A 19,666-nucleotide genomic window follows, 5' to 3' on the forward strand; every position below is an offset into this window, starting at 1 on the left:
GATGGGAGGGTCATCCAGCAGGGCCGTGGGTGACCCCAGGGTACCACCCTGGGCGAGGGAAGAGCCGGGTGAAAACTGAGGGAGAGAGCCAGGACAAGGGCTGTAACGGTGAGGGAGAGGGGGCGAGAGCAAGTTGGTAGGCAGAGAATCGTGCAGTCATTTAGATGCTAAAGACCAGTGAGATGATCGATGCAGCCGAAGAAGAAAATGTACTTTCTTGCAAACACAGAACATACCAGGAAAAGCAGAGGACTACTTGGAATTCAGCAATGTGTTGGAGAGGCTTCGCCTAGGTATCACAAACCCGCTTGTGCAAATAGTCTTCTTTCTTCAGAGCAAGAGTCGTGACTATGACCCTGCCTCACTGGAGCCTGCGGAAAGAAATGCAGGGTGGCCGCAGGGATGGTGGTGGACACATTGGAGTCCCACATATTGTCCCCTTGTACGGTTAAACGAGCCAAGCCTTTTAATCTGTTCCCAGATGACTCTTTTGTTCTGCTGTCCCCATGGCAGAGAGCAGCCCAGCCACGCTCGCTTTGCCCAGCTCTGAGCCGGCTAGGTGCATGCTGGCGCTGGTCTGCGCGTCCATACAGCACGGCAACCTCCAGCGCTGACTCAACATCTTGGGGCACTGACCCGTCTTTGGTGCAGCATACCCATGGCCTGCTGCCCGCAAATGCACTGGCTTGTTCCTGTTTGAATCATCTTTCTTGAAAAGAGAATGTTAGTGAATAAAAATACAGGCGTTAGGACTCCAGTGTCTTGTGCCAGTGGCATTAATCCCTCTTTATTTTTACAAGAAATCCCTTGCTTGGAGTATATATAGCTTAGATTATATTTGTTTCTTTCATGTCTCTCTTGTGCTGACATTTGTCTTTTTGTCCAACTGATAAACTCTTAGTTTACGGCCAAATTTGGTTAGTTATTTATAGTTTGTATTATTATATTTAATTATTAGTTATGTGATTAGTTCAGTCCTCAAAGGCATTCAGCTTCTCCTGTGTGATGTTCCAGCCTTTCCCCATGTGGGTGTTGCATCCTGGTTTTGAATCCTCAGTACATTTAATTCCCAAAGTAAATGCTTTGGTTTTGGCATCATTAAAACAAACAAACAAAAAAAAAACAACAAAAAAAACCCGGAATGAAATGACTATCAAGATCAAACTTTGCCAACCTCCCAGGGTTTATGTTTGCACCCTAATCCATTTTCATCTCCTCTGCAGCCAATTCTGTGGCAGTTCCACGATTGCTCTGTGTGTCTTTTTCTCTGGAGTCTGCCTAATAACTTCTCTCGTGGTTTAATGAATTCCGTGTAAATTAGAACCACTACATTTGTTTTGCCTAGAGAATGGGGTGTTAAAGAACAAACAAACGAAATCCCGAGACACCAAGTCAAGACTCTTACAATGTGTATCTGGGAATCTCACGTCGCGCTTCATAGCACTTTCCATGTATCTTCATGTCTTGAATTTTCCTTTTAAGTCTGTTCTGAAATTTTGCCTGGTTAAGGTCAAACTAAGAGGTTTATAACCTCTTAGATCACTTTCTGCCTCTAAATGCAGGCACCACACAGACTAGTTCTTCTAATTGTTTCACTCTGATGTTGTCCTCTATCTCTCTTTAAAAAAAAAAAATAAAAAAAAATTAATGTTAAGAATTTTCTTTTCTACCTACTTTTGTCTTTGGGGTTTCCCTTAGTGTGATTTACCAGAATACCCAGTTGTGATATATTTAGAGTAGAGAAGTGTTTGCTTTCTGAATTTATACTACCAGTCATCCCCTTTCAGGTCCATATGGATCAGTTTTCCAAGGGGGAAAAAAAAAAAAAAAAAAAGAAAACACTAAAGTGTGTGTGGGGGAGGAGCGAAACAAACAGACCCGAACCTTGCATTTTTGCAGAGTTCTTTGGGTCTGTGGTTGGTTGCGTTTTCTTTTGTGGTGTTTTGATTTTTTTTCTTTTTTTTTTTGGTTGCTTTTTTAAATCTCTTTAAGGAATTACAGAACTTACTTTTTATCAGTCTTTGTTCCGTAACATTCCTAGGATGCGATGTATTCCTCATACTAAATAGCCATGTGAGAGCCTGTAAAACTGGAAGAAGAGGAGAAATACAGCTGCCAGGTCACGCTCCCCTTCTCTGCTGGGGAAGGTGGTAGAGCGTCTCCATGGACCTTAAAGAAGAGGTGCAGCGGTGGGACATGGGTGTTGGTGCGCGGGAGGCTGCACACTGCCAAGGGCTGGGTTGGAGTCACTCCATGGTGCCATGTGGTACTAACCTTTGGCTGCTCTTGCCATGAATAGCTGCATTTTCTGTGTAATTGTTCTTATATCAGCTGCTGTTATGTATGAGATACAGAGAAATGGAGTAACTCGCGAATATTTCAATAATCCCTTCTCTGACGTTGTACGGGAATGGCAAAACACATACTTAATTATACTATTAGAGAAAAAGCCCTGAGTGCCTATCAGTTCATTAGGGACACTTTTTATTACGCTTTGCCCTTTGCTTTGCTTTTCCCTGGCTTATCTGATGCTGTGATTTATTTATTTTTTTTTTAAAGATGCTCGGGCAGCGCTGACAACAGAAGGGGCGCTCAGTGGCATGTATTAATAATGCACCAGCACATTAGGTAGGAGGCCTCTATTAAGCATCTTATAATTTAAAAATAAATAGCTCTCTGAGCTTGGAAATGGAGGGTTCTGCAGGTTCGGGTGCGTACAGGGAAAATCAATTTGAGGGAGAAGCGATTTGGGGCACGTGGCCCCGCGGGGAGCCGTGTCCCGGGTGGCGCTGCCCCAGCCCAGGGTCTCCGTGCGAAGCCAAGGGGATGTTCTCCCTGGACCGCGTGTGGTGCCGGGTGTGCCCCGCGTCACTGCCTAATACAATCGAGTTTCTTCATTAGAAAATGAGTGATGTTACCCAACTGGCGTGATTTCAGAAGGCACAGAGAGCTGGAGTGAAAAGGAAGCTACACATGCAACATCTTGCTTGATTACGAAATCTGCCTTATTAAGTAATCGATGAGTCACCACCATTCCCCTAAAAATGGGCACATGTGTTTTATCTAATAGCGTGCGTACGTTCGTGCCATGGCTCGTGATCTGGCCTGGTGAATATGCATGTTCTTCTTTTCCAGATGGACTGCTGCTCTCTATTATTATCGCAAATTTGAGAATATCAGGTTCATGTTTGTTGCATGTGAGATTTCCCCAAAAACATAATTTGAAAATAAATCACTTCTTGATTATTTCTTTTTTTTTTTTTTCATTCTACATGTATATATGTATTTAGGTGTGTTTTCCTACTCGTGCATACATACTGGTAACAAATGCCATGTGTGTGGTAACTTAGAATTACGAACATACTCAACCACAGGCGGCATAGAGCACCGTGCTGCAAAAGCTGCTGGAAATTGTGGAGTCTTTTGTTTTTTTAAATAGGTGTGGCTTTAAAACTCGCAATAAGTTAGCTACGGAAAGCCAGGCAAGTGTCTGTGTTAACAGCGTTAAGGTCTGGAAATGAGCACTTGCAACGTTTGCTCCCAAAATAAAACAAACCAACAACGAGCCGTTGTGCAAAGCGTTTTAAGAGAGGAGAGAAAAAGTGGTTTTCTTGTAAGTTGGAAACAGTTTAATGGTACTTTACTCCAACAACCCTGAGCAGCTGAGGATAAAACACCTACCCCACCAGCTTTTCCACCAGCGTTATGTTTGATGTTTACCGTATCGTATGGCTGAATGAAAAAGGGACGGAGGGAATGTCACCCCAGCGGTGGCAGAAGCCGGGGTGGGGGGTGTCTTTACAGCCCCAGGAGCGGCTTTGGGGGATTCTGCAGCCTCTCAGACCTCCGCCTGCTGGGGAGGAAACGCGCGCGCTGCCTATAGCAAGTGTTGACTTTTTAATGCTGCTATTGAATGCTTTCAGTTATTTATCAATAAGGATGAAGCAAAATCCCAGTTTTAATTCACGATTAACATTGTGTGCAGTGGCAGGTAAACATTTCCCCCCCCCCCCCCCGCCCAGTAATAAGGATCCCAAGATACACCTGCCAAGGAGGTTGAGGGGGGGGGCTCAGCTGGTCTTTTTACAAAGATGAATTTCAGCTGCTGGGGACATACTTATCTAAAAAAAAAAATAAAATAACAAAAACCAACCAACTAAACAAAACAAATCAACAGCACCAAAAAACCCCCCAAACCACATTTTCATTTCTTTATTTATTTATTAAAAGGCAGTTTGGAATGATATTTCCACGTAAAAAAAATATCAACAACTGTGGTGTAATCATTCCAAGAAGTCCGGACAGTATGCGACAAGACTCAGATTTATTCTGTTTTGCTATTTCTGCGTGTCGGAGCCAAGAGAGCAAGTTTATCGTTGCAGGGGGCGGCAGAGTCTCTACATCTTCTTGTGAGGTTCCCAGGTGCTCTTCCACCAAGGGTAAATAAAAAATAAGGACGCTAGTCTTAGCGCCAGAAGGTCGATTAAGATCTCTTCTGTGCGCCTGTATTGCCTTGAAACGTCTGGAAAAGAAATTAATGCTTTTCTGACTCAGTATGAGGGAAGATACAGAGAGAGAAATTAATGCTATTTGGTTTTGGACAGAATGGTACTGATTCATTATTATGACCCTACAAAATATCATTACTTGAGCTTGTGTCTGAGAAAATCCATTTTCCTCTTGCTGTGAAAAAGTGAAATATTCTTTTTCAGTTTGCAAGTAATTGAATAGTTATTTTCTGTGTTGGAATTAAAAAAAAAAAAAACAGCGGTAAAAAGCTGTGTTTGGGGAGGTTTCCCTAAGGTTTTATTAAGTGTTTTTTACACTGCTGTATCTCCAGTACCTGCTGGGAAAACTTCCAGAATTTCTTGCAAAACTGAAGAGGGAGTATCAAATACATCCTTGGAAAAGAATGTCCCTAGTCAAATCGCTGGTAATATGGTCCCCAGTTCAAGAGTGGCTCTGGAAAGCATTTAAATACTTAAAATTAGGCATAAGCACTTCCCTGGACTGCATCTTCGGTTAAGTTTGAAGTGGGTATCTGCAGGATAATCAATCAGTAGGTTTTGATTTTTCTTTTCCCGCTGCAACGATTGTGAAAACATGCCTCTGTGGTGGTGGTGCATGGATTGCTCTCAAAAGACAGGAAGGTTTCCTGACGCTACCAAGTGGTTAAAAAGACTTGGAGCTTTCTACGATTGCCACTTTTCAGAATCTACTTGAACTGTCGGTTCCTCAGATGCTCGTGACCTCACTCGCCAGGTCACTGGAGGTGAGGACTTGCCTTTGCTGTGTGCATCTCTGCGGTGTGGCAGGGGCACGTGTTGGTGCAGCTGTAGGGCCCTGGTCCCTGTGTCGTGCAGACTGGGGTCCTCCACTGTTGTCTCTCCCACCTGGGCACGCAGCTTTCTTCTGGCCTTGGGGAAACAAAAGGGGACGGGATGTGCTGGTCTTATCCTGGGCTTGAGTGGTAGGGACAAACATAGGGTGCATATCCGGGGATCGGAGATCAAAAAAGCCCCCAGGTTGGACAGCTTTGCTCAGAAGCACCTTCCTGATCCAATCGTAGAATAATTTAGGCTGGAAGGGACCTCTTGAAGCTCTCTAATACAACCCCGTGCTCAAGGCAGGGCTCACTCCAAAGTCAGACGGGCTGTCGGAGGGCAATCCCCAGCCATGTTTTGAGCATCCCCAAGCATGGAGATCCTGCAGTCTCTCTGTGACTCACTTCCCTTGTCTGACCACCCTCACCGTGAGTTCTTTTGTCTATTTTTTTTTTTTCCTATTTTATACATGATTTCCTTAGATCTGTCCCCACGACAGTTGCTTCTTGTCGTTTTGCTGTGCAGCTCTTGGAAGAGTCTCGCTGTTCCGTGCCTCTTCTCTGGGCTGGAGCAAATGCGGGGCTGAGCCAAACTCAGTGTTTAAGATGCTTCAGCCCCGCTCACCTCGCTGGTCTGCACTGGACGTGCGGCGTTCTCCCACACCGTTTGGGAATAGATCTGCACAGAAATAGGGATGCATCTCAACGCTGCTACAAAAAGGAGGAGCATGAGTTGCAAGTGCCTAAAATTCAGAATTGGGTAAATATAAAAAGTACGATTTTATGCAGTCACTAAAACCAAAGGGGCCCTTGCAAATGTGTCATGAAAAGATGTATTTTAAAGCAACCTTCTGTTCCGAAGAAAAATGAAAATGAATTTGGCAGTGCCTTAAAAGACTAATTTAGTAAAGATGCAAATAGCAGGAAATACAGAGTTTAGAGTGAAGAATGAAGCCTTAAATCTACCTTCTTGAGCCTAAACCACGTATCCTATTATATAATTTAAAATTATTTGCCATTTTGTAAAGGCCTTCATGAAGCTATAACAATTTACGTCAGCTGACTGTCTGGCTCAGATAGTTGTAAACTATCCGCAACTGTTTTCCTGTCAAAAATTGCAGTACTTGCAGTTCAGTTTACTCGACTTCAGATTTATTTTTACCCTTATGGAGGTCTACCATCAAAGCCAAGGCTGAAGGAAAAACTTATTTTAAAAACGTGTTTGATTTTTAACAACTTGTTGGCTTTCATCTGCTTACCAACGAGATGTGAGTGCGACTCAGAGACTTGAATACAGCTGATGGTTTAGGAGAAAAAAAATCTCTTTTGCTCACATACGGCCTTTGTGCCGTTGACAAGCCATCGGATGTTGCTTATTTTTCTTGCGGGGAGGGAATTGCAGAAAGTCATTGCTTTTGATCACTAAGGAGTTTTGTTTTTTACAGCAAGACTCACCATGAATTCATGTATTATTCTCCTCTCTGAGTCTGCCTGAGACACAGGTTCTTTTTTGGGGCTAAATTGACAATCCTTGATTTCTTACCCAATTCGAAATGCATATTGTTAACATTCAGGCTGTGAGTCCCAGAGAGTTATTAAATGATTTACGAGAGCGCAGGAGCTCTGCAGTCTGTCCGGGAGAGGCAGGATCCTGGCTGGGGGCCGGGGAACATCTCGAGTTCTCAGTAGGCGGCTGATTTTCTACAGGAAAAAATGTTCTGAGATTTGAAGGGTAAAACAACTAAAGACGAATGCATTTAATTCAAAGGAAAAAATAATTGTGTTTATTCCAAGAAAGGCTGGTTTGTTGGTTGGTTTGTTTTTTCCCTTTTAGCAAGAGTAATGGTGGTAAACACTCCCAAAGGCATGTGAACCCCGTAGGTTTTGTTTCCCTTCGACTTAACCTTCTGCAATACCTGAAAACTTCAGCATACCGAACTCTTGCCTTAAATAATTCATGTGCTCTTGATAGAAGAGAAACAAAAATGTTTATCTAGCCTCAGTTTATTCTAAACTGGACTTAAAGACTGGGGGGGGGAAACGTGCCCAAAGTGCAAGAGTGGCATAGACAAGAACTTGGCTCTGATGAATGTTTAAATTCTAATTTTAAGGATTGTCAGCGGTAGATTGCACTGGAATTGATGATTGACCGCAAAATTCAGTATGTGTGCTTTGAAGTTAGCTGTTGGAAAAAATCTGTGGTAGGCACAGGTTTTAATTTAAAACTATGGAGATACTTTTTAAATATATGCAGAATTCATGAATAAAATGTGCATTATTTTTCTGCTACAGTGATGTGCTTAGAAGACTGTAGCTGAAGGAATTAGTCATAAAGTTTTACCTTGTGGAGACCGAGGGATGCAGTGAAAAAGAAAGCTGATGACTTCAATCCAGAATTCATGCGAAATAATATAAAAGTATTAACAGAGCAATGGGACGGTTAATTCTGCAGGTGGAGCCCAATCTTGAGCATTGCTGTAGTCAAATTCCCACGTATCGGTTTTCAAAATGAATATGCAAAGTGCTTCCTCTATTGATTTTAAGGCAGCTGAGATAGACTGTTTGGTGGGGAGGGGGGTGTGGTGTGTGGTTTTTTATTGGTGGTGTTTTTTTGGGTTTTTTTTAACCATTATAGTCTTGGATCAAGCCTATACCACCTTTGAAACCTTCGTTATCCTGATGGCCTCTCCAAGGTATTCCTGCCACTGGAGAACCTGATGCTATTCTGGGATGAATGACAATGATTCTCCAGGCAGTGAAAACGGAAAATAAAACAATAAATAAAAGCCGTGTAGAAAAAAGGGGGTCAACGAGACCCGATAAGGACTCTAGCGCAGGGGTTTTCACAGCAATGTGGTAGAACGAAGCCAGAAGCATTGGCTGGGACCCAAGAGTCGCCTTTGCGTGTAATGTTTTTCTTCCTGTTTATGCCAAGGTAAGAGGTGAAGGTCTCTCACTGTTTATGCCAGAGCTGATGATGGCTGAATTTAGGCACCATCAAGACAATGCGATGCTATTCTGGTCTGAGAGACTGGCTCCTCGCTCCTCCTCCTTCCATTTCCCAGGCGCGGGGACCCGGTTGCATCCAGGGGCGGCTGTCGGTGGCAGCAAGAACAAGGGCTGCCAGCTTCTTCCTGGCCACCATCAGGGACAAGGTGACGCACAGAGCAGTGCCAGCATCTTTGATCCATCTAAATCAGGAATTTGGGGGCTACAGAATAAGGCAGAGCTCCTGCCAGTGTCATGGCTTTTTTTCTACACATCTCTCCTCCACATGTACCCAGTTATTTCGGGTATTGCTCTTCCATAAGTGGAAAATGTTTTTTTTAGTTGTCTTTGTGATTTCCTTTTCTTTTCCTAGTTCTGTATTCGCACAAAAATAGTAATTGTTCTCTTCATGAGTCACTCCATGTAATAGGTGAATGGGCCAAGTTTTAAAAAAAAAAAAGCAAAACCATAATTCCTTCTAATAGCAAAAATGGAATTGTGAGTCTGAGATTAATTTTTACCATTATAGTCCTAATTCAAAAAAATCTAGTTTCTCAGTATCATAGCATGATTTTACTCTCGCATGTAGAACATGTACATTTTTAACTACTGACAGGATTGTGGGGAGAGGATTATTGAGAAATCTGTTAGACTTTAGAAAATGTAATTTTCTTGCTGAGAAGTTAGTGTGTACCAGACTTGCAGAATTTACTTGGTGTAGAAAGCATTTTGCTCAAAGTCTGGCTCTGTGTGTGTGTTTGAAAACTGCTCGGTTAAAGCGAGCAAATGAATTTTGAGGTGTCCCTTTCTTAGACCTTTCTGATAAAACCGATTTTTCTCCCGAGGATAATTTAATTCAGAGTAAGTTGTATTTGGTGACTAGTATAATTTTGGAACCACATGCTTTGCCATAAATTAGTAGCCAGATAACATACACCTTATTTTTATTATTAAAACTAATGAATAAGCAAGTGTGAATTCTGCCCGCTGGTTGTTATTTATTTTTTTTTTAAATTCATGCTTTGATTCAGCATCATTGATGGAAGAAAATGGTATTGCAAATACATTTGTGAAACGCAAGAGAGAATTACCAGTTTGGAATTGAGTCCTGAGCAGTTGTAAAGTCAGACATTTTTAATTGAGGAATTTTGTCTTGCAGTTAGGTTGGGTTTGGGGTGGGTTTTTTTTATGATCTAGAGTTGAGGCGTCTCCCTGCCCATGTTCCTTCGGCAATCCCAAGTAGCACATGCCAGGAACATCAAGCTCTCTGTGGGGAGAGTGGTGGTAGCCTCACCTTCTCCGAAACCTCCGAGAGCTCGCACCTGGGAAGAAGTAAGACCAAGGCTGGGCGCCCTGCTGTCTGTCTGTGTCCTCAAGTTTGGGCAGGAACTTTTGGCTCATCCTGCCAAAGTATTATTGTGGCATGATCAGGAGTGCCCAAGAGTCACAGAGCTGACAAGAGGGAGTATCTGGAGCCCCAGAAATTCCCACCGGCTTTAACGGGGGTGTCCTCCACAGCAAATCGCAAGCGTCAAAAAGCTGCCTGGTGTCTCCTGCACTGTGGAACGGCGATTTGGAAAAATGGTTAATTTTCTTCACAGCTTTAAAGTAAAAGCTGTGTTTTGAGGGGAGGGGAGGCGAGGGTAGACGACACCAAAAAAACAAAACCCAAAAAACTCAGAAGTATTTTGAAACTTTGTAGAGACTTTTTTTCAGACCAGCTAAGTTGGAAAAATAAATGGTCCAGTGACTACTTGCTAATTCATCTGCATATGCAGCTGCAAAATTATTTTCTGTGCGCATAATGCAAAACTTCTTCCGAAATATGAGGTTTAGAGACCCTTTGGGAGTAATTAACTATAATGCAGAAGCAAATCTGGGTTCATTGTACACACTGCTCATTTAAGACATGTTTTTGTGCACAAAGCCCATTAGTAAGTTTCCAAAACCTCCATGAATGTTAAACATTTTATTATGGGACTCTGGGCACTTCTTATTTTACATAAAATCTAATGCAATCCCATGCATTGCATTTAGCTTTTGATCCCTGGGTAGCAAATTGCTGTGTCATATGTGTGCCACCGTGCATTCAAGGGCTAAAATCTGCCTTTTATTTTGTTATGTATTTAACAGAGAGACAATAGCCCTTTTCCTATGGACTACGCAAAAAAATGGGGATACGCTGAACATAAGTTGCGTGTTATTGATCTTATTCTACTTACTGGTCAACTTCAGGACGGTGTGTGGGGTTTATAAGATCACAGAATGTGTTGGGTTGGAAGGGACCTCTAAAGGCCATCTAGTCCAACCCCCCTGCAGGGAGCAGGGACATCTTCAACTAGATCAGGTTGCTCAGAGCCTCATCCAGCCTGGCCTTGAATGTCTCCAGGGATGGGGCCTCCACCACCTCTCGGGGCAACCTGGGCCAGTGTCTCACCACCCTCAGTGTAAAGAACTTCTTCCTAATGTCCCATCTAAACCCACCCTGCTCTAGTTTAAAACCATTGCCCCTCGTCCTATCGCTACATGCCCTTGCCAACAGCCCCTCCCCATCCTTCCCGTAGGCCCCCTTCAGGGACTGGAAGGGGCTCGAAGGTCTCCCCGGAGCCTTCTCTTCTCCAGGCTGAACCCCCCCAACTCTCTCAGCCTGTCCTCACAGCAGAGGGGCTCCAGCCTTCCGATCATCTCCGTGGCCTCCTCTGGCACCGCTCCAAAAGATCCATGTCCACGTTTGTTGTTGTTCTACTAACTGCTTTCCTTCTGTGCTCTAGTCCTCTACTGCGTGTGGTTGTTAGGATCCTGACCCTGATGTAGTGGAAACACAACGCAAAGCTGCTGTTTTCATCAGTTGTACGGGTCTGGCAGTCAAAACAATTGAGTTCCTGAGGATGTAATTTAGCCAGGATTGGCAAATACATGCCCTTAGCCTTGGTGGGCATAGGCATGTGCCTGAAGTTAAGAGTATGTTTAATTTGCTGAATTAGGTCAACGCCTGAGGCTAATGGACTCCTCCAGAGGCAGCAGCGCGATGCTTTCTGGCCTGTATTACATGGGCAGTCAGGGGATGTCAACTAATATGTGAAGAAGCATAAATCACCTGAGATACTCTGAGGAAATCCATCCTACCCTCCTCGTGTGGCGAGGGTGGTGATACTTGCACGTGCTGGGCAGCAGGCTGGTGGGACTGGGCTTACTGGCCCCGCTGCGTGCCGGTGATGAGCATGGCAGCACAGCGGCACGAAAGCGGATGGAGAAGAGCAGAAAGAGTTACACAGCTTTTATGAAAGGTTGTTCTTTCTCTTCTCTTAACTCTTTGTTATCTTTTTGTTCGGAGAGATTGACAGCGTAGTATCGTAGAATGTTACCTAATATATATTGTGTCTTATCCACCATTTATTTACCAATAAAAATCAAACGGTAGTCTTCATCATTATAGGAGAGTGAATCGTTAACATCTGAGGGTTTTTACAACACCTGTGCTTTATCTCAGAATATGCAAAATATATCCGAACACCTCCATTTAAGGTGATGGTTTGCACTGTGCTTTGGCTGCGATAGCTGGATTGGTTGGAATTTCAGGCAATTACTATTTTACGCAGCGGCAGAGTATCTGTCAAGTGGCTATCAATTGGAACATATTTTGCTCTTCAGACTTGCGTTTGCAGGTTTCACAAAACATTTAATTAGCGATAATCAGCTTTTAACCAGCCAGAGCACACTGATGTGATTCTCTCCCTCTCTTCCCCCATAATTGTAGGCATAGTCTGTACCCATAAGATAAATTACTTGCAGTCTGGAGAACATCCTAGCCAGCAGGAAGGGAGAGAATAAGAATGCGATTTGCATGGGGATAAAGAAGGTGTTGTGTACACTGTGATTTCAGTGAAGGATATACTTTTTCTTTCCTTTTCAGAATGGTGGACCTGGAAACCAGCCGGAGATCGCAAAGTCTCCTTTCCCTCAAGGCTGCTGGTCAGTGGTCACCTTCCACCACACCCAAGGAAACTAGAAGAGCTCCACGCTAACTTCTGAAAGGCTTGTTTCACTATGGAAGATCAAGTTGTTTTCTGGCTCAGGTTTTGTGAAGTTCGGCATCTGCCCTGGACCTGCAGTTTGGAAAAGGGATCATCTCTGAGGCACGGTTAAGAGACGGAAAAACCAGTCCCAGACGATGAGCACTTTAAGTAGCACTGGAATATTACTCAGCTTAACGACAGTGTCTGTTACGCTGGATTTTAGTTTGCATGGTGGTCTGATGGCTTGGTCCTTAAGCAGCAATTTGACTCTGAATCAGAGTTTGCCTACATCTGATCCTCTGAATGCCTCTGAGAAGGGCGAAGTCTCTCGGATGTCCGTGAGGGAGAAGAACTGGCCGGCCCTCCTGATCTTGGTTGTCATCCTGCTGACCATTGGGGGAAACATATTGGTAATTATGGCTGTGTCCTTGGAGAAGAAGTTGCAGAATGCCACAAACTTCTTTCTGATGTCCTTGGCGGTGGCAGACATGCTGGTGGGTATCCTGGTCATGCCCGTGTCCCTCATTACAGTCCTGTACGGTAAGTGGCTTCCCTCCTCGTTTGACTATATGCTCTTGCAGGGAATCCCCCAAGGCTGTAGCAATTTGCTTTGCCCATTTTTTTCACGCGTTGGTAGCTTGGGGAGTATCAGTGTGGACTCAGCCATGGGTCTGTGCTGAGGTTCATGCTCCGCTGGGTGAGGGCAATGCTCTGCTGTGAGCAGAGCTTGTCTCCGCGCTGCCGGGAATGACCCCTAAACAGTGTTGGCATCGGGGTTTTTTTAGTGTTGAGGCCACCGAAAAAAAACTGCAACAGTGAGTCAGCTTTTTACCTTTTGGTTGGACTGCCCCCAAATCAGCTAGGACACCAGAGCCCGGGGAAAAGCCAAGGGGCGTGCTTCTGAGCGACCCAGCTCTACACCAGGTTGGAATCAGTCCTTGAGCTCCCGCTGGTATCAGTGGGATTTGAGCAATAACGTGGTTAAGAAAGGAGGTTTGTGCTAGTAGATTCGGCATTCAAATAAAAGCCTTGACTCTATACCTGAGCTTGCCTTGTGCCTTTCAGGGGGTCATTTTGCCATTCTGTGCCTCAGTTTCCTTATCTCTACCCTGAGAACTCTGTTTTAAAACACTTTTGAGGTGCGCCTGCCTGGGTGCAAGCGTGCATTGCTCCCTGCTGTGCCAGGGTGGGGGTGGTGGCGCTGAAGTGGGACATTGCTCCTGCACTCGAGTGCAGAAGCACTGTTAGCACTTCGAAGGAGTAAAATATCCAACACATCCAACTTTCTCGTCTGCCTGAGACTCCGAATCTGATTATTTTTTTGGGTGCGGTGCTAGGACTCTCCATCCCTGGGTATTACAAAGGGATATTGCATTCGCCTCTGTATCTCCGATCTTAGTGTTTGTATACTCACGTATCAATATAATATGTGTGTATGTTTAATAGATAACACTTCATCATTTTTGAAGTCTGTTTTCACATTTTCTTCGAAAATTATTTTTAATATTGATATTTCTTGGAAACAAATAATGCTGTTTACGTACAGATTTGATTAGAAATTGGTTTACTGTCCTATAAAGTAAAATGTAGGGATATTTATGTGACTTCTTCCCTTGCCTAAATGATTAAGTCAGACAGAGATTCATTTCTAAAACACATTGATCAAGCATACATAATTCCAAAGCTTATATAACTTGTCTACAGTGAGTTAAATCAATACGTGATTTAGGTACAGACTGAGCCATTGAGATCTTATGCATAAAGCTTTTTGTTTTGGGCTGTCAGAATAGTCCCATTTCTAAATCTTCTACGTATTACAACATGTGTATTTTATTTTTAGCATTTTACTCCAGTTCCCTGGAGCTTGAAAGGGAGCGTACAAATACCGAATGATTTGATTGACCCGCACTTGCATAAATCCTGGGTTACCCAGTGACTCTAAAAAGGTGAATTTATGGAAGTGATCTTCCTACATACATACTTTCTGAGTCTTTGGAAACTAATGGAAATGGATTTTCTGTTCTGCCTAGAAAATGATTACTTAAGGTCGTTTAAAGGTGTAAACCATGCTACGTATTTAGAGGGAAGTAAATATCATTGATCTGAAAAGGAATTGTAATTATTCCTCTTTTCTACCAGAGCACCAGTATTAGCTGTTGATAGCCCAAACGCTTCTCCGCAGGCAAACGGCACTAAACAGATATTTTTGGGCAAAAATTATAATTTCAGAAGGGGCATGGAAAATTTGTGGAAATGCTGTGAGAAGGGAGAGTAGCTGCGGTTATTCTGGGGGAGGCGGCAGGCCGCCGGAGCTGGCGCTGCTCCCCTGGGCCAGGTCGGGAGCCCTGGCTGGGCTGGAGCGAAGTGGGAGCGCTGCCCTCAGGCTTTGCCAGGGGAAGAGGAAAAGCTTCGTTTGGGAAACTTGCGGGCTGATTTGAATAGGACCCCTGTGAAATCGCTTTTCTGTATTATTTAAGCTACTAATTGTGAAAGCAAGCAGCCAGCACTGTGCCACTCCAGCAGCAAGGGAGAAGAGGGAGTAGGGAAAGTCTATCCTCTCTCCCAAGAGATGCTAATGCATCCTGAAAATAAACACTTGGTTTGATACCCAGAAGCTAAAAGGCATGGACTGACTGGGTATGTCTGAGAGAGGACCAAAGGAAAAAGACTGTTGGTGTGTCAAGGGTATTACTGCTCTTTAAACCCACCATAACATGCAGATGTGCTTTTACGGGCATCTAGAAAAAATCATTTAGGATGGAAGACTTACAGGGCACATCAACACCCTCAGCATTTGGTGGTTCGTATAAATAAAACGTGCATGTGATAGCCCAGAGGTGTGTAGCAGGTAAAACCTGTCTCCCATCACTACTTAGAACTTGTACCAAATGCAGCTGGGTCTTCCTCGGCTTCACGTGTGCTGGAGCCACCAACTCTTCAGAGCCCTCCACCTATTTCTGGCTTCGGCAGGGAGGGCAGGCGGGTCTCTCGTGTGTTATACTCAGCAACAGGAGACAGCAGCTGGAAAGGCTCTTGGCAGAGTCGCAACATTAACAAACGCTGCTGCTATAACCGACGGCCTCCAGCGAAACATCGCTTATTCCTGAGTCTGTCTCATCTGGTGTCATAAGCAGCAACTCCGCACCGTTGCACACACTGGTTTTGAAGGCAAAATCTGGCCTCTTGTCTACCACAGGGTGGCTTGGCTTGAGTTGCTTTGAGCTGTAGTTTTTGGAAAAATGGTTCTTACAGCAGCCTGCAAGCACTCTGGATGCCACAGTGGCCAGTAGGACCGTGGACTTTATCTTGATTCCTAAGAGCTAGAGGTCAGGAATCCGAACATATACAAATGCTTCAGTAGGTTTTATATTCTGTTTGGGGTCGTAGCGCACAAACCAGTGTCAGCGATTCACACGTCAGAGGAATTCCTCTGAGAGTAACTGGGTCCATGGCCATGGGTGCATCAGGGAGAGCATTACTGCTTGGAGATGTAATTGTGAACCTTCAGTCATTTTTAGTCTGCACCTTTTACCCTGTGCGGTCTCTATAGTCTACATATTGTGACACTGGGCTGTTTCAGAAGCTGCCGTATGGAGAAATGTATGCAGCACGTCTCTTCCGTATTTGTAGAAGTCACTTTTAATTTATGTAATCAGAAAGGAATATTAAAGAATACATATAACAAATAGAAAAGTGATGAAGTTGCTTTTAAGATCCCACATCAGCGCTCTCAGCCCCAATGATAAGTTCTGGTTTGCAGAGTAGGTTCATTTCCCTACTTTTCAGCAATTAGGCAGAGGAAGTAGATTTCACTTTAAGCATAACCACCAAATTGAATAGACACCCTCCACAAAGACTTCTGGTTTTCAGTGGTTTTCTTTTCTTAATTAAAAGAAGGAAAAATCAAGTTGCCAGTAAATTCAAGAATCTTATTACAAAGGAAGGGATGCAGGATGCTGGTTTTTCCACCAATTAGTCAGTGCTCTGATATACTTATCAATTAGTCTTTCTTAAATGTCTTGGACTAATCAATGGGTTGCATTTGACAACTTAGAACGTTTTCCATGGCATGCGGTTCCTAAAGAACTAAGCAAATTAGTATGCTAATTAATAAGCATGTATTGGGGAGAGTAAATGAGAAATTAGCGCTGTGTTTAATCTCAACGGTGAAACTTCTGATTAATAAAAAATACTGGTGTGATAGGGCATCAGATATTCTGTACGTAATGGAGCTTCTGGCAACACGTGGGGGTTGTCTCCTCGCCTCGGAGCATTTTCGGGACAGGCAGTGGTGGGTTTGCACCGTGTCTAGTGCTCATGGGCAAGGCAGGGAGGGCTGCGCTCTGCCTACGAGGACTCGTGAAGGAATGTGAGAGAATCTCATCGGCTGACCTGAGTGGAAATTACGGATGGTATTAAACTTTCTTTGTTTTAATGAAATGGGCTCACAGCTGCGAGCGAGTTGCCAGAGTGTGGACAACAAGGGGCCAGCAGCCTCATCTGCCGCTCCAGGTGCCCAGGCTTCTCTCTTCTCTTTGGGTTTCAAACACCGCTGTAGTGCTGGCGGCCTGACGCGGCTTCCAGGAAGGCTGGTATGAGATTCAGCGTCCATTAGCCCCAACTGCTGGAGCAGCTTTACATCCAGATTATTGTTATTATTGATAATTATCGTCATTATTGTGCGCTGACAGAGATGTGCTGAGCACTTGCGGCAGACTTGGCTGTTTATTCCCCTGCAGGGGGACGGGCTGTCAGCGAACAGCCTGTTCTGCAGCCTCATTTCCCCCGGCCCCGCGCTGCCTGCCCCACATGGCACTTGCCGTCAGCAGCGGGTGTCCTGCAGAGAGACCTCATCGGCGGGGACAAGGACGCGGTGTTGCTGGATAAGTTCCTGGGCGCAGCCGGTACACGAAAGGACAGCCGGAGGGTGCGCAAGTCCAGTTCTGGGCTCCCCAGTTCCAGGACAGGGAACTGCTGGAGAGGGGACAGCAAAGGGCTACCAAGATGCTGAGGGGACTGGAACACCTCTCTCATGGAAAAGGCTGAGGGATTTGGGTCTCTTCAGTCTGGAAAAAAGACAACTGAGGGGGGATCTCATCAATGCTTATAAATACTGAAAGGGTGGGTGGCAAGAGGATGGGGCCAGGCTCTTCTCAGTGGTGCCCGGGGACAGGACAAGGGGTAACGGGCACAAACTTGACCATGGGAAGTTCCACCTCAACATGAGGAGGAACTTCTTTCCTGTGAGGGTGGCAGAGCCCTGGCACAGGCTGCCCAGAGAGGTGGTGGAGTCTCCGTCTCTGGAGACATTCCAAACCCGCCTGGAGGCATTCCTGTGCCACCTGCTGTGGGTGACCCTGCTCTGGCAGGGAGTTGGCCTGGATCATCTCCAGAGGCCCCTTCCAACCCTACCATTCTGTGATTCTGTGGTGCCGGGACATGCTGCACACTGCCATGACACCGGGTATTTTCTGAAGCTGCAGCAAGGAGCAATGTGTTCCTTCAACAGCTGGGGGCCATCTGCTGTCTCATTATTTTTTGGGAGGTTTTTATGGTTTTAATTTAAATATTTTTTTTCCATACTGATTTCTAGTGATGACTCTCGAGGTACTAGTTATTATTTACTGCTGCCGACCATCCACAGGCACCTGTGGTCAAATGCTGTATGGGAAGGATACAAGGAGTTAAGTATACGTGGTGTTTTGAAGAAGAAAGAAAGAAAAAAACAAAAAAAGAAAAAAAAGTGATGTTTCTTATATTGGAGTTTCCTTAACTGTTTTAGTGTATTCGTGGTTGTGAGTTAAATGACTGCAGTCATGTGTATGTGTCAGTCCACATGGATTAATTAACAGTCTTCCCCTTCTGACAAACTCCTTAGTTTGTAGCTAATTATTATCTAATGTAGTCATTGGCTTGTGACTGACATAGTGAACTGGCGAGATCGTCCTGCGTGATTTTAACATGCTTAAAATATGTCAGTGATCTGGAAAAATGGTAAACCCCAAATCTGTGCCCTGGCAGTGGACGTTTTGTCCCTGCCCGTCACCCACCGCACCGCTCTGGCACTGGCCTCCTGTGCCGGGGTGGCACCGTCCCGCTGGGGCCGGGCTGCTGGACATGCACCTGCACATCTCGGGGAGGAAAGGGGGCACCCGTTCCTCTCCCAGATGGTTGAACGGTCTGTGTTAGTGCCGGTGGTAACTGCTCAGCTCCGCTAGCGAGGGGATCAGCGGAGATTTGGATGTTCTGGGATTCTGGAGCCCTCCCAGCCTGGCCGATGGGCTGAGCCAGGGCTGGCGGCATGGCAGTGGAGAGCAGAAACATCATCTTGAGCAAAAGAGTGAAAACCAGCACTGTATCACCAAGGGTTCATCCCCAGAGAGCATCGGCAACGTCTCCCGGCACAGTGGAAGCTCGAGGAGCTCTTTTAACATGAATATTTATCAGGTTTAGCATTTGGGCTCTCCTAGGGCTACACAGATACTTACTAATTGCCTCTCTCAATACTGTAGTGAGGCTTTAAATATTTATATGATTGATATTAAGTATTAACATGATTACTGTCAGGAGAAAGGTGAAATCTCACCTTGTTAAAATAACGCCCTTACAAATGATGCCAGAGGTGCCTTCGCTCAAAATGAGCCGGTACGGAGCAGTACTGGTTCCCGTAGGTGTGCGCTGCCTCTGATCGGTGAGCTGGGGTGGTGGGAAGGAGCAGAGGGAAAACAAGTTTTTTATGGCTTGTAACCAGGATCCTTGGAGAGCAGCCGAAGGAGAAGAGAAAGCAAAGCTGGAGACTGGCATAAGAGCAGTGAAGGCAAGGCAAATGCCTGCAGCAAACCCCTGGAGGTGAGGGTAAAAGCCGTGGGCTGCCAGCCCAGCCGCGGCGTGAGCCAGAGCAGGCTGAGCCTCCTGCAGCTTTGTCGACACCCACCTCTGCCCTGGGGAAACTGGATTTCAGCAGCAGTTCAGGGGCGTTTATAAGGAAATTATTTTTAGGGATGCAGATGGGCCTCAGTTCTCTGATCCCCAGAGGCAAATGCTGCGGTTCTGAACGGGCACCCTGGTGTCTGGTGCAGGTGATGCTCTGCCGTGGGCAGGGGTGCTCTGAAGGTGGCCCAGGAGGCCTGGGGACAGCCGCAGGCATGGGAGGAGGTGCTGGTGAGACGCACTTCCCTTCAAAAGAGACAACAAAGAAAAGAGAGAGGGAATGATTTAAAATCGGGGGGGAGGGGGAAGCCAAACTACATAGTTACAGGGACCCTACGCCTACCACCAGCTGCAATAAAAATAAGAAAGGCAATAGCAAATTATAAATGGTTGCTGTTATCTGTAATAT

General features: G+C 45.0%; 1 protein-coding gene across 5 annotated transcripts in view; it reads left to right on the forward strand.

Annotated features, from left to right (window-relative positions):
* HTR2C (5-hydroxytryptamine receptor 2C) overlaps positions 1-19,666 on the forward strand; it is a 269,572-nt gene that overhangs the window by 203,545 nt on the left and 46,361 nt on the right. For 4 of the 5 annotated variants that reach the window (XM_063346041.1, XM_063346037.1, XM_063346039.1 and 1 more), the window contains exon 3: positions 12,225-12,867. In XM_063346041.1, the coding sequence (XP_063202111.1) occupies positions 12,483-12,867 (385 nt within the window). In that variant the 5' untranslated portion in view covers positions 12,225-12,482. Of the gene's footprint in view, positions 1-12,224; positions 12,868-19,666 lie in introns of those variants that run through there. The other variant, XM_063346042.1, reaches the window with a different exon arrangement.

Source organism: Chroicocephalus ridibundus, chromosome 9, assembly GCF_963924245.1.
Source record: "Chroicocephalus ridibundus chromosome 9, bChrRid1.1, whole genome shotgun sequence".
In the NCBI taxonomy this organism is placed as follows: Eukaryota; Metazoa; Chordata; class Aves; order Charadriiformes; family Laridae; genus Chroicocephalus; species Chroicocephalus ridibundus.